At 43.8% G+C, this 15,892-nt stretch overlaps 1 protein-coding gene across 1 annotated transcript in view; it reads left to right on the forward strand.

The window, feature by feature from the left end:
• LOC117659042 (uncharacterized) overlaps positions 1 to 15,892 on the forward strand; it is a 105,847-nt gene that overhangs the window by 42,765 nt on the left and 47,190 nt on the right. Inside the window, exons 6-8 of the mRNA XM_087883577.1 lie at positions 4,129 to 4,258; positions 4,544 to 4,791; positions 10,094 to 10,312. Coding sequence (XP_087739703.1) covers positions 4,129 to 4,258; positions 4,544 to 4,791; positions 10,094 to 10,312 — 597 coding nt within the window. The remainder of the gene's footprint in view (positions 1 to 4,128; positions 4,259 to 4,543; positions 4,792 to 10,093; positions 10,313 to 15,892) is intronic.

The raw sequence follows: 15,892 nt of genomic DNA on the forward strand, positions 1-15,892 counted from the left end.
CCTTCACCATTTTCTTTGCTTCTATCTGTGAATATTCAGTGAATATAGAATGCCTATTATAATTAAAGAGAAGTATATTTAAACCTCTAACTCTTATTACTATTATTGAGTCTGATCCTGAAAATATTGCAACAAAGTGTTTGTGCACCGAGGAACCCTTTGCGTACTGTGAAGGACTATTACAGGCCTGGAGATCTCATTATTGGAGGGAATTTGCTCCTGGAAAACTTTGCTCTCCTTGAAATGATAGAATTTGACTGTAAGCCATCAAAGGAAGGAATTATAATAAGGTATGTTTCACCTGGAAGGGAATGGGTTAGAAGAGTTTCTGCTTTGTTTGGAAATAGAATAGAATAGAATAGAATAGAATAGAATAGAATAGAATAGAATAGAATAGAATAGAATAGAATAACAGAGTTGGAAGGGACCTTGGAGGTCTTCTAGTCCAACCCCCTGCCCAGGCAGGAAACTCTACACCACTTCAGACAAATGGTTATCTAACATCTTCTTAAAGATTTCCAGTGTTGGGGCATTCACAACTTCTGGAGGCAAGTTGTTCCACTGATTAATTGTTCTAACTGTCAGGAAATTTCTCCTTAGTTCTAAGTTGATTCTCTCCTTGATTATTTTCCACCCATTGCTTCAGGGAACTCCTTTCAGAAATTCTTGTTCTAGTGATACTGCAAGGTCAGCTGTAGTTCAGAAGCTTTGGTGTTTTCCTAGATGAAGAACCATGCTCATAAAATAGACTAGAATATTCCAGTTTAATCAGGAACTTTATTTATTTATTTATTTAGCGTATGACAAAAACATGGACTTATAGTAGGGGTACTTTAGGTATGAGAAACTGTGGTGGCTTTGTGAAGAAGTTGAATTAAAGCACGGGTGAAATCCAGCAGGTTCTGACAGGTTCTGGAGAACCGGTAGCGGAAATTTTGAGTACTTCGGAGAACCGGCAAATACCATGTTTGGTTTATTTATTTATTAGTTCGATTTATATGCCGCCCTTCTCCGGAGACTCAGGGTGGCTTACAATGCATTAAGCAATAGCCTTCATACTTTTGTATATACCTGCTTAGTAGGGCTTTCAGGCCCCCCTAAGTGGTGTTCTTTTTTATACAAAGTCAGCTTATTGCCCCCACAATCCGGGTCCTCATTTTACCTACCTCAAAAGGATGGAAGGCTGAGTCAACCTTGAGCCCGGTGAGATTCGAACTTGCAGTAATTGCAGGCAGCTGGTGCTACTTAACAGCACTTTAGTCTGCTGCGCCACCAAGGTTGGTCCCAGAGTGGGGTGGGAATGGAGATTTTGCAATATCCTTCCCCCAGGAGTGGGGAGGGAATAGGGATTTTGCAGTATCCTTCCCCTGGAGTGGGGTGGGAATGGAGATTTTGGAGTATCCTTCCCCTGCCACGCCCACCAAGCCACACCCACCAAGCCACACCACACCACGCCCACCAAGCCATGCCCACAGAACCTGTAGTAAGAAAATTTGGATTTCACCACTGACTTAAAGTATTAATTTGGACAGAAAGTCATGGTGAAAAACTCAAAGAGAAGGTCAATCCATGTACACTGTGGAGGCGTTGTGTGAAAAGACCATGGAATCATTTGTGGGGTTTTTTTTGTAAAACTACCTTGTGGCCTCCAGTAGAGTATTGTGAACAGCAGTGATTCCCAGAGCTGAAACAGCTGAAACAGCTCAAATGCTTTTAAAAGCCTCTGATGATCCAAACTGAGTTGCCTGATTGGCAAAGGCTTTTTTTTTTTTAAATGCCTCTGACGATCCAAGCTGAGTTGCCTGATTGGCAGAGGCCTTTTTTCTTTTAAATGCCTCTGACGATCCCAGCTGAGTTGCCTGATCGGCAGAGGCTTTTAAAAGAAAAAAAGCTTCTGCCGATCAGGCAACTCAGCTGGGATTGTCAGAGCCTTTTGAAAGCATTTTTTACAACCTCTTCGCCAAAGAGGTTGTAGAAAAAATGGTTTTAAAAGTTTTTTTAAAAATGGCCACACCCACCCAGTCACATTACTCCCCCATCAAGCCACGCCCACAGAACCGGTAGTAACAAATTTTAGATTTCACCACTGAATCATCCCCAATGTTTTCTCATTACAGCACTACGTTCAAGAATTACCAGCTGTTCCTGGCCTTGGTCTATGCAGTCACAGAGATCAACAAGGATGTTACGCTCCTTCCCAACATCACACTTGGCTTCCATATTTATGACAATAAGGATACTGTTGTGAGAATTTCCTGGAACAGCCTCTCTCTTCTCTCGACCCGAGGCCAAATGGTTCCAGATTACAAATGTGACAAGCAGGACACTCTGCTCTCTGTCATTGGCGGTCTCAACTCCCAGTATTCAAGGCAGATGGCCTCCATCTTCAGCACCTTCAAGATTCCACAGGTAAGGGGGTTCCATGGGATACCAGAGAGAGGACAGATGCAAGCACAAAAGCCAAAGATGGAACCAAATTAACTTGGGGAAAATCAGGACTACATGATTTGAAGAACTCATGCAAGTGATGAACTTATTTTAGGCTGCATTAACAGTGAGATACTAAAAAGCATACTAAAAAGCAGAGACGTCACACTGCCAACAAAAGTGTGTATAGTCAAGACTATGGTTTTCCCAGTTGCAATGGATGGCTGTGAAAGTTGGACCATAAGAAAGGCTGAGTGCCAAAGAATGGAGGCCTTTGAGCTCTGGTGCTGGAGAAGACTCCTGCGAGTCCCTTGGACTGCAAGGCCATCCAACTGGTCAGTCCTAGAGGAGATCAACCCTGACGGCTCTTTAAAAGGACAGATCCTGAAGATGAAACTCAAATCCTTTGGCCACCTCATGAGAAGGAAGGACTCACTGGAGAAGAGCCTAATGCTGGGAACGATAGAGGGCAAAAGGTGAAGGGGACGACGGAGAATGAGATGGCTGGCTGGAGTCACTGAAGCAGTCGGCATGAGCTTAAATGGACTCCAGAAGATGGTAGAGAACAGGAAGGTCTGGAGGAACGTGGTCCATCGGGTTGTGATGGGTCAGACATGACTTCGCAACTAACAACAACAGAGGGATTGAATCAAGATCACGTGAAGTGTTAATACCACTTTATAATGCCCTGGGAAGACCTCACTTGGAATATTGCATTCAGTTTTGGTGACCACGAGATAAAACAGATGCTGAGACTCTAGAGAAATGAAGATGATTAGGGAACTGGAGGCTAAAACATGTAAACAATTGTTGCTGGAATTGGGTATGTCTAGTTTAATGAAAAGAAGGACTAGGAGAGACATGACAGCAATGTTCCAATATCTCAGGGGCTGCCACAAAGAAGAGGGGGTCAACTTATTCTCCCAAGTGCCTGAGGTCAGGACAAGTAGAGGAGCAGCCTAGAACTAAGGAGACATTTAACTTGCCTCCAGAACTTGTGAATGCTCCAACACTGGAAGCTTTTAAGAAGATATTGGATAGCCATTTCTCTGAAGTGGTATAGAGTTTTCTGCTTGAGCAAGGGGTTAGACTAAAAGACCTCCAAGGTCCCAATAAAGAATTCTATTCTATTCTATTTTCATACAATATTGAAAAATGAAGATATACCGTGAGTCGAAGAAATAATCAAGAAGATACTAGATTGTGCAGAAATGGATAGATTGACATTAAACACGAAACAGAAAGAGGATGTAGAATATTATCAAACATGGAATATATTTTACCAATGGTTGGAAAAGAGGGGTGGAGATTAAGAATGTGAATTTGTATTGTTAAGCAAATTAAATACCCAGACAACACAATGTTTATTAAGCGCTAAAAAACATATTTAATAATAAATCAATTTTTTAAAAATCTTCTTTTGTAATGTGGTAAACTGGAATCTTATCATTGTGAATCTGCATGTCTGACATGATTATTTAAAAAAAAAACCCTGGATTATGATCTTTAACCTCAGCATAAAATATGACCTTGTCATGAAAAATTAATTTCTAAAACAAGACACTCCCTTTTTTGCAGCTCGGCTTTGACTTCCTCAAGTTCACTCAGGAAGACAGAATTGTTTTTCCTTCCTTTTTCCGAATTAGCCCCAATAAATTTCTTCAATATGGTGGTTTAGTCCAGCTGCTCCTGTATTTCCAGTGGAACTGGGTTGGGCTTATTGCCCCTGAAGGTGACAGTGGAGAACGTTTCATCTCATCTCTGAGTCCATTGCTGGAGGAGAAGGAGATCTGCCTGGCCTTCAGTCAGCTGTTGGAATATGAACCTTACGGTATTGCAATGTCAAAATATAGTTCTTTAATTAAAAGATGGTTTAGAGCTGAAGTGATCATTCTGCTTGGAGAATCCAACTGTATAGCAACTCTATATCACTCTCTGCATTTGTTTGAAATATGGACGAAAATTGCATTTAGAAAGGTTTGGATCCTGACTTCCCATTGGGAAATTAGTATTTATCACAAGACTTTGGCATTAAAAAAGCCCATCCACGGTGCTTTGCATTTCATGGATCATAGCCATGATGTCCCAGAATTCCAGCACTTCCTTTTGTCTTTAGACCCCTTGAACCCAAAAGGAGATATCTTTCTCCCTCCATGGTGGGAAGATGCCTTTGACTGCAAGATCCACAAACCAGGAGTGATCCTTCAAAAGGAGGAAAAACAATGCACAGGAAAGGAAAATGTACAGAATCTGCCATCTTACATATTTGAAACTAGCATGACAGGTGAAAGTTACAATATCTACAATGCCATTTATGTCGTGGCACACGCTTTGCATGCGATGTATGGAGCACGACCAACCATGGTGAGGCTTGGAGAGAGGATCTCCAGTATACAGTCATGGCAGGTAATTTCTCTAAATTTGATCTGGTCCACAGATTCTTACAACTTCTCATGGGTGTTTCTTGGTTAATTCATTAAATATTTCCATGCTACCCCATCTAACTACATCTGAAAACAAATTAAATCAGCAATTAATGAAATATGCTAAAACAATGATTTATTTATTTATTTATTTATTTATTTGTTTAAATTTCTATACCACCCTTCTCCAATATCGGACTCAGGGCAGTGAACAGCCAAAGTAAAAATAAGACATACAAAATCTAAAAACTGTTTAAAATAATTAAATATTCTGGCCGTAATTAAAAAATTCCAATTTAAAATCAGTTTAAATTTTAACTCAAGCCAGCCCAGCTAGCTGAAATAAATGGGTTTTCAGGGCCCGACGAAAAATCCAGAGGTCTGTTATTGTACGTATCTCTGGGGGGAGGTTGTTCCAGAGGGTGGGCACCACCACAGAGAAGGCTCTCCCCCTGGGGGTTGCCAGCCGACATTGTCTGGCGGACGGCACCCTGAGGAGGCCCGCTCTGTGTGAGCGTACTGGCCGGTGGGAGGCTATTGGTGGCAGAAGGCGGTCTCGTAAATACCCTGGCCCTGAGCCATTGAGCGCTTTAAAGCTGGTCACCAACACCTTGAAGCGCACCCGGAAGACCACCGGGAGCCAGTGCAGCTCGCGCAGGAGAGGTGTCACATGGGAGCGCCTCATCGCCCCCATAATCCCCCGCACGGCCGCGTTCTGGACCAGCTGGAGCCTCCAGGTGCACCCCAGGGGGAGCCCCATGTAGAGAGCGTTGCAGTAGTCCAGGCGGGAAGTGACGAGTGCCTGAGTGACTGTGCGTAGGGAGTCCCGATCTAGAAAGGGGCGCAACTGGTGTATCAGGCGAACCTGATAAAAAGCCCCCCTGGCCACGGCCGTCAGATGATCTTCTAAAGACAGCCATGCATCCAGGGGTTGCTCCTCTATCCTGGTCCTGTTAGACCTCTCAGCGGCTTTTGATACCATCGACCATGGTATCATGTTGCACTGGTTGGCGGGGTTGGGGGTAGGGGGCACCGTTCTGCGGTGGTTCTCCTCCTACCTCTCTGACCGGTCGCAATCTGTGTTGACAGGGGGGCAGCGGTCAACCCTGAGGCACCTGGCTTGTGGGGTGCCACAAGGGTCGGTCCTCTCGCCCCTTCTGTTCAACATTTATGTAAAGCCGCTGGGTGAGATCATCCGTGGCTTTGGGGTGGAGTTCCATCAGTACGCTGATGACACCCAGCTGTACATCTCCACCCCAGGCCACCCCAACGATGCCCTTGAAGTGATGTCCCAGTGCCTGGAGGCTGTGCGGGTCTGGATGGGGAGAAACAGGCTCCGACTCAACCCCTCCAAGACCGAGTGGCTGTGGCTTCTGGCGTCCCGATATAGCCAGCTGATGCCATTGCTGGCTATTGGGGGCGAATCACTCGCCCCCACGGAGAGGGCTCGTAACTTGGGCGTCCTCCTGGACGCACGGCTGTCTTTAGAAGACCATTTGACGGCCGTGGCCAGGGGGGCTTTTTATCAGGTTTGCCTGATATGCCAGTTGCGTCCCTTTCTAGATCGGGATTCTCTACGCACAGTCACTCAGGCCCTAGTCACTTCCCGCCTGGACTACTGCAACGCTCTCTACATGGGGCTCCCCCTGGGGTGCACCCGGAAGCTCCAGCTGGTCCAGAATGTGGCCGCGCAGGGGATTATGGGGGCGACAAGGTGCTCCCATGTGACACCTCTCCTGCGCGAGCTGCACTGGCTCCCGGTGGTCCTCCGGGTGCACTTCAAGGTGTTGGTGACCACCTTTAAAGCGCTCCATGGCTTAGGGCCGGGGTACTTACGAGACCGCCTTCTGCCACGAATAGCCTCCCACCGGCCAGTACGCTCGCACAGAGTGGGCCTCCTCAGGGTGCCATCCGCCAGACAATGTCGGCTGACGACCCCCAGGGGGAGAGCCTTCTCTGTGACGGCGCCCACCCTCTGGAACAACCTTCCCCCAGAGTTACGTACAATAACAGACCTCCGGATTTTTCGTCGGGCCCTGAAAACCTATTTATTTCAACTAGCTGGGCTGGCGTGAGTTTAATTTTAAATTGATTTTAAATTGGATTGTTTTAATTTACGGCCAGAATATTTAATTATTTTAATATTGTTTTTAAATTTTGTATGCTCTGTTTTTACTTTGGCTGTGCACCGCCCTGAGTCCTTTTTGGAGAAGGGCGGTATAGAAATTTAATTAATAAAATAAATAAATAAAATAAATAAATAAATAAGTTACGAGCCCTCTCAGTGGGGGCGAGTGATTCGCCCCCAATAGCCAGTGATGGCATCAACTGGCTATATCAGGACGCCGGAAGCCACAGCCTCTCGGTCTTGGAGGGGTTGAGTCGGAGCCTGTTTCTCCCCATCCAGGCCCGCACGGCCTCCAGGCACTGGGACATCACTTCAAGGGCATCGTTGGGGTGGCCTGGGGTGGAGATGTACAGCTGGGTGTCATCAGCGTACTGGTGGAACTACACCCTGAAGCCACGGATGATCTCACCCAGTGGCTTTACATAAATGTTGAACAGAAGGGGCGAGAGGACCGACCCTTGTGGCACCCCACAAGCCAGGTGCCTCGGGGTCGACTGCTGCCCCCCTGTCAACACATATTGCGACCGGTCAGAGAGATAGGAGGAGAACCACCGCAGAATGGTGCCTCCTACCCCCAACCCCGCCAACCGGTGCAACATGATACCATGGTCGATGGTATCAAAAGCCGCTGAGAGGTCTAACAGGACCAGGATAGAGGAGCAACCCCTATTTTGATGAAAAAGGGATAGATAACCGAACCAGTTCTTGATAACATTGACAATGGTCCTGAATAATCTGTAATAGTTAGTTTCAGAGGATGAAACTCTATTTGTGGAAGGAGATGTCAGCCCAGAGGGAGATAATAATCTGGGTGTCTGTCTTCAACATGCTTGCCCAGGTCAAGGGAAGTCATACTGGCCACATTTACGGAACCAGCAAAGTTACATTAGCATTTCGTTCAGGGGTGAAATCTAAAAGTTTTCGCTACTGGTTCTGCGGGCGTGGCTTAATCAGTGGGTGGGGCTTGGTGGTCAGGTGACTGGGTGGGCGTGGCTTGTTGGTCAGGGGGCGTGGCCAAATCGACGTCACTTCTTTGCCCTTTTTTAACCTACAAAACACAACACAACACAACTGGCTCTCCCACAATGTAAAAGCAGCTGTGCTAGACCCAAAATGGCCCCTGCAACAAGCAGGAACCTCACACAGCCACAAAAAGCCCAAAAAACCAACTTTCACACCTTACACACACAACACAACACAACACAACTGGCTCACCCAATGTAAAAGCAGCTGTGCTAGACCCAAAATAGCCCCTGCAACAAGCAGGAACCTCACACAGACACAAAAAGCCCAAAAAACCAACTTTCACACTTTACACACACAACACAACACAACACAACTGGCTCACCCAATGTAAAAGCAGCTGTGCTAGACCCAAAATAGCCCCTGCAACTAGCAGGAGCCTCACACAGACACAAAAAGTCCAAAAAACCAATGTTAATACTTTACACACACACAACACAACACAACACAACACAATACAACACAACACAACTGGCTCTCCCACAATGTAAAAGCAACTGACCCAAAATGGCCCCTGCAACACTCAGGAACCTCACACAGCCACAAAAAGCCCAAAAAAACAACTTTCACACTTTACACACATACAACACAACTGGCTCACCCACAATGTAAAAGCAGGGGCAAAATGGCCCCTGCAACAAGCAGGAACCTCACACAGCCACAAAAAGTCCAAAAAAACAACTTTCACATTTTACACACACAAAATTCCACATACAGCTTTGTGAGATTTTGTGTGTTTGTGTAGTTAGAGTGAAACACTACAGAAACACACAAAATCTCAGAAAGCTGCACAAATATTATTTTATTTTATTTTATTTTATTTTTATTTTTATATAAAAGCAGCTAAATTTAAAACTTCCTAAACTTTAAATGGCTGGTCTAAAAAAAGAACAACTAAAAAAAAACCCAATTAACGATTTATTTTAAAGCTCCCAAAGGGGAAAAAAACTTACAGGCAGGCAGGCAGGCAGATAGAGCTGCTCACTGATGAGCTTGATTGGAAGCAGGGAGATTCAGTTGCTTGCTGATGCAATGGATTGCAGGAATTACAGCAAGTGAAGCAAGGCAGGCGTGCGAAGGTAAGCAAGCTGGAGGCTGGGGGGGGAAAGGGATTTTTGCTACCGGTTCTCCGAACTGCCCGCCGCCATTGCTACCTACTCGCCCGAGCTGGTCCAAACCGGGAGCATTTCACCCCGATTTAGTCTGAATGCAACCTGTAACAAGACATTAAACTCAATTCATTTTAGCTTGCTTCAATTTTTTAATGGCTTAGGATTCTGTGTGAACATTGACCATTTATTTAGTACACCATTTGTTGTACTGCTCACTTATGGGAAAACAGAATAGAATAGAATAGAATAGAATAGAATAGAATAGAATAGAATAGAATAGAATAGAATAGAATAGAATAGAATAGAATAGAATAGAATAGAATAGAATAGAATAGAATAGAATTCTTTATTGGCCAAGTGTGATTGGACACACAAGGAATTTGTCTTGGTGCATACGCTCTCATAAAAGAAAGATATGTTCACCAAGAATCATAAGATACAACACTTAATGATAGTCATAGGGAAACAGTTAATACAAATCTTAAGGATACTAGCAACAAGGTTACAGTCATACAGTCATAAGTGGGAGATGGGTCATAGGAACGATGAGAAGATTAATAGTAATGCAGACTTAGTAACTAATTTGACAGTGTTGAGGGAATTACTTGTTAAGCAGAGTGATGGCGTTTGGGAAAAAACTTCACCAAGACAAATTCCTTGTGTGTCCAATCACACTTGGCCAATAAAGAATTCTATTCTATTCTATTCTATTCTATTCTATTCTATTCTATTCTATTCTATTCTATTCTATTCTATTCTATTCTATTCTATTCTATTCTATTCTATTCTATTCTATCTCTTATGCCCCATGAATAGATTCTTGTGATTTGATGCTGCTCCAGATCACTCAGGTATCCACCAACCATGCCTAGCTTTAAAGATCTGTAATTATCTCCTAAAATGATGGTCACCAGTGAATGATAGAAGCCAAAATATCTCATTTCTAATTACCTCACTTTCTAAGGTCTCTTTTCTTTCAGCTTCTTGCCTATTTGAAGAACATCCGGTTCAACAATAGTGTTGGAAATGAAATCTTTTTCTCAGAAGATGGACTAGGATCAGCTCAGTATGATCTTCTCAACTGGATTTTTCTCCCCAATTGGTCTTTTGTCTCCATGAAAGTTGGGCAAATAGATTCCGGAGCTCCTCCAGGCCAGGATTTCACCATCAACTCCAATGCAATCATCTGGTCCGGAAAGGTGAGATGGAAAGAAATGTTCTGAACTCAGGGAAAAAGTTGTTGGGGATGCTTCTCAATGTTAAAAAAAGGTTCATTGAATCAGAAAAGAAGGAGTGGTGCAGTGGCCTAGAGGAAGAGCTTTTGCCTCACAATCAGGAGTCTGTGAGTTCGATCCTAGGTAGAGGCAGATATTTCTCTCCCTGGGCACAACGAAAATATATCTGCTGAACAAAACTCCGCATTGGTGTCAGGAAGGGCATCCGGCCAGTAAACACTCTGTTAGCTCAATTCAGTTGCCCAGACTCCACCCCGCAAGGGATTATGGGGTTGTTAAATGATGATGATGATGATGATGATAATGATGATGATTGAATCAGAAAAGAAGGCAACTGTCTGGTTGAATGATCTGCTTTCCACGAAACAGATTCATGTCTGATTTGTGCCATTTTCAAGAAGGGTTGGGATGGGAGAGGGAATCTGGTTGAAATCCAGATTACAAGTCAAGAAGGCATCAATCAACTCCATTGATCATTCCTGTTTAGTTGGAAGATTATGATTCTTCCTTTGAGGAGAAGCTATAGTTCAAAGGCAGAGAGCAAGAATATAATTGCAGGCAATCCTCACTCAACAACCATTTGTTCAATGACCGTTTGAGGTTACTGAATGACTGTTACTTACCTCCCATCCTCAAAGTTATGGCCACTGTGGTCATGTGATCAAAATCATTATCTTCCCCCATCTCTGCTCTTTGACCCCCATGAACTAGGTAAGAAAAACCAAAAGCACACATATAAAATGGGGGAAACCAGGCTTAATAGCAGTGACTATGTGAGGGATCTTGGAGTCTTAGTGGACAACCAGCTAAATATGAGCCAGCAGCAAAGAAAAGCCAATGCAATCCTAAATTGCATTAACAGAGAGATATAATCAAGATCAAGTGAGGTACTAATACCACTCTATAAAGCTTTAGTAAAGCCACACCTAGAGTACGGCATCCAGTTTTGGTCACCACGCTATAAAAAAGAGGTTGAGACTCTGGAAAGAGTGCAGAGAAGAGCAACCAAGATGATGAGGGGACTGGAGACTAAAACATACGATGAACGGTTACAGGAACCAGGCATGGCTATTCTAGTGAAGAGAAGGACCAGGGGAGACATGAGAGCAGTCTTCCAATATTTGAGGGGCTGCCACAGAGAGGAGGGGGTCACGCTATTTTCCAAAGCACCTGAAGGCCAGACAAGGAATAATGGATGGAAACTGACCAAGGAGAGATTCAACCTAGAAATGAGGAGGAACATTCTGACAGTGAGAACAATCAACCCATGGAACAGAAGTTGCCTTTGGAAGTTGTGGGAGCTTCATCACTTGAGACTTTCAAGAAAAGATTGGACTGCCATTTGTCAGAAATGGTATAGGGTCTCCTGCTTGGGGGGTGGGTTTGGACTAGATGATCTATAAAGTCCCTTCCAACTCTGTTAATTTTCTATCCTCTGCTGCCCCTACTGGATTTTGACTTCTTCTTCCTCCCACTGGTGATGATGCATGACCAGCTTGACCCTTTGTGAAGCAGTTCCTGGCCATATAAGGGCTTCTTCCCTGGGACATACATGGTGGTTAACTCAGGAGACCTTGGGAAATGGCCTTGTGTAGCCAGGAGTTTCGTCCCAAACAGCCTGGCTGTCCATGCCACATTGGGAACAATAAAATGATGAAGGTCGGTTGAGGTGTTGGAGTAGCTGGGGAATCAGAGTGCAGGGCAGGGGTGATGTTGACTTACCTTCGCTACTGCTTCACAAATGTGAGCACATGCGCAAGACTTCTGCGCATGTGTAGGACCTTCTGGGTATGCACAGAGTGTCAAAAACGGGACACGATGACGGGTGGGCAGAGCCTCCCGCAGCCACCGCCACCGCTTCACCCAAATGGGTAGAACTGGCTGAATACCAGCACTGGTGTAGGGTGATGAGTTATCCTATAGCTGGGTCTTTGCACCATCTTCTTCAGACAGGATGGCTGGGACTTTGCAGCTGAGCTTTAGCAATTGGGGCTTTGCACTATGAGACTATGCCGAGTGGTAAAGGACTTTGTGCTGTGCTGGGACAGCTGAGACTTTCTGCTATACTGTGGCTCAGGGGGTTATTAAGGTTCATTAAGTGAGGACTACTTGTAACTGCCTTAATGAGAGATGTTCCAATCCCAAGTAACAATTGGTTAGCTGGCAATGCCACTAGGAAACTTCCCCAGGAATTCCTTCTAGTTGATGTTACACTATGGTGAATCAGTTCTTCTAAAGATCTTTTGAAGACAGAAATATTAATGATGCATGATCATTGAATAGACCTTCTCAAGTATTTGTCTTTTCTCTTTCAGAAGGTGCCCTTTGCCAGGTGTGGCATTAAGAGGTGCCATGCAGGGGAGAGGAAAAGAGTTCCAGAGGGCAAGCGGGTTTGCTGCTACCAGTGTGATGCTTGTCCAGAAGGGACCATTTCTAATCAGACAGGTAGAGTATGCTGGAAATGTAGAACTTTCAGGATCAAGGAAGCCATTTAGTAGATCAATATATTAAGAAATGTTGATTCTTTGGTTTCTGATAGGTTACACTGGAAACAATATAAAGAATAAAATATATTTTGATATTAAAAACTTATCTCACTTGAAATATCTAGGCCTGTCAGAGAAATTCATTAAATCTACTTATGTCTGCAAAAAAAAAAATCTCACTGAATGATGGGAAAAAGTGATTTGAAATAGAGAAATTCCCTCTCCCACCTCCTGTTACATGTGTGTTTGTGTGTGCGTGCCAGATGTGGTATTCAGCAGGTTCTAACCAGTTCTGGAGAACTGGTAGCGGAAATTTTGAGTAGTTCAGAGAACTGGTAAATACCACCTCTAACTGGCCCCACCCCCATCTATTCTCTGCCTCCTGGGTCCCAGCTGATCAGGAGGAAATGGGGATTTTGCAGTATCCTTCCCCTGGAGTGGGGAGAGAATGGAGATTTTACAGTATCCCTCCCCCGACCGAGAGCTCAGTCAATCCTCTTAGGCTCCCATTATAACATGAGGGGGAAAAAATCAAATGCCAACCTTTCTCTCACAAAAAAGCCAAAATAATGTCCGGTGATTGGAGAGGGAGAGATCCTAATCTCTGAGCAACTGATCCCACTCAGGATCATTTTGAACCAACTATGCTTTGTTTTTTACAGAGCACCATAAGCTTCCCAGGCTGTTCTTCCATCTCTTTGTTATTGAGTTGGCCTATGTGGAAAGGAGTCACATCTGAGATATGAGGCAGGAAAGATAATTCTCACTGTGGAAGCCCCTGAAATCCTTAGACAAAGACTTTTGATTTCAGATGCAGTGCTCTGTGACCCCTGCCCAGAAGACCAATACCCAAACATGGACAAGGACCACTGTATTCCCAAGAAGATCCACTTCCTTGCCTATCAAGACACCCTGGGATATGCTTTAAGTTCTCTCACACTTTCTCTTTCCATTACCACCTTGGGAGTCCTGGCAATTTTCCTTAAATATCGTGACACACCGATTGTCAAGGCCAACAACCGAGATCTCACCTACCTCCTCCTGGTCTCCCTCCTGCTCTGCTTCCTCTGCTCCTTCCTTTTCATTGGTCAACCGAGGAAGCTCACCTGTCTCTTCCGACAAACTGCCTTTGCCATTCTCTTTGCCCTTGCAGTTTCCTCTGTCTTGGCAAAGACTGTCATGGTGGTTCTGGCCTTCATGGCCACCAAGCCAGGGAACAAGACAAGGAAATTCTTAGGAAAATCACTGACCAACTGCATTGTTGTATCCTGTCCTCTTGTCCAAGTGGTTCTTTGTGCCATCTGGTTGATAACCTCTCCCCCATTTCCTAACTTGGATTTCCACTCCTTGATAGGAGAGACAATCTTGGAATGTAATGAAGGCTCAGCTTCCATGTTTTACACTGTCCTGGCCTACCTGGGTTTTCTGGCCCTCGTGAGTTTTATCATGGCCTTTTTGGCTAGGAAATTGCCTGATAGTTTCAATGAAGCCAAGTTCATTACTTTTAGCATGCTGGTCTTTTGCAGCGTTTGGATCTCCTTCCTCCCAACCTACCTGAGCACCAAAGGGAAGTCCATGGTGGCTGTGGAGATCTTCTCCATCTTGGCCTCTGGGGCTGGTCTCTTGGCTTGCATCTTTTTCCCCAAATGCTTCATTATTCTGCTGAGGCCTGATCTGAACTGTAAAGAAAATATAATAAGGAACAAGAATCTCTGATTTATCCAGGGATTGAAAAAGTTTTGTTTTGAATTTGCAACAGTTTTGTAATTGATTTGATTTGATTTCTAAAAAAAATAATAATGGAGTGGTTTGTCCATTAAATAACTGGAAATAAAATTATATGAGCAATTCCAAAGTATGTATTGAACAGCAACAATCCCCTATCCTTTTATTTTTCATTAATGTCGGTTGTCCACCAAGAAAATCCAAAAGGCAATCTTGAAAGAAATCATTAACATTGAAGGTATAATTATTAGTTTTCAACAGGGCAGCTTCCTCCTTAGGACAGCCCCTGACCTCCTCTCCTTCCGCCGCGAACGGAAGACGTGGCTCTTTCATCAAATGGGCTGATCCACTGGGGTGATTTTTACATTGGAATAATTTTAAACAAATTTTAATTGGATTTTAATTTTTATGTAATTTTTCGTTCTGTTGAATGTTCTCTCTGTAAGCCGCCCTGAGTCCTTCGGGAGAAGGGCGGCATATAAATTACATAAATAAATAAAATAAATAAATATTGATTTTAATAAAATGTATCTTTAAAAATATTTTGGGTTGGTTTTATTATAATTGTTTTTGTTTGTTTATTTATGGATATATTTTTTTTGCCACCTATCTCACCATGGAGCTACTCTAAGTGGTTTCCAACATTAAAAACAGAGAAATTAAAAGAAGTGCAAACATAACAATAGCAAAGTAGTGGCACAATGAAATAAACTTTGAAGTAAAAAAATGAAAGTATTGTGATTAAAAGATAAGCAAGGGAATGCAGACGGGGAGCTGTGGTTTGCTATCATCCTAGTTTCCACTTCCAATGTGGTAATCCCTTGTCATGCCACAGCATATAACTTTTATATACTGTTGTTGCTCTCTTGCCCCATTTAGTGCCCGGAGAGACAAATACCAAGTATATTGTTTGAAGCTGATCCCACCTCATTACCCATCAGCCCACACTCTCAAAACAAGTGTATGCTGGGAAGCCAGACTCCATTTCCTTTAGCAGTTGGAGAAGGCAGAAGCATAAAGAAGAATCTTAATCCGTTGAACATGGTCATCCAAGGACAAACCCACATCCCACACACAGAGATCACTGGTGACATTTAGATTGCTTGTATTTATTAATTGTTATGTTCAGCAGTAACTCAATACTGCCTACCTAGTATTTGGTTCTCATTGTATGTATCCCTATTTTCCCCAGTTTCACCATATCCTGTTCTTTCAATAAAGCCTTCAGATCTATGCACCCGGTCTCTTACATTGGAGGATAGGTGGGTTTAGCTGCATGTCAAGCTGCACACAGACTAACGTGTAGTGAGGACAGAACATCCCTCATTGGGTC

This window comes from Pantherophis guttatus, chromosome 1, assembly GCF_059756535.1.
Source record: "Pantherophis guttatus breed Tessera chromosome 1, ASM5975653v1, whole genome shotgun sequence".
Taxonomy (NCBI): Eukaryota; Metazoa; Chordata; class Lepidosauria; order Squamata; family Colubridae; genus Pantherophis; species Pantherophis guttatus.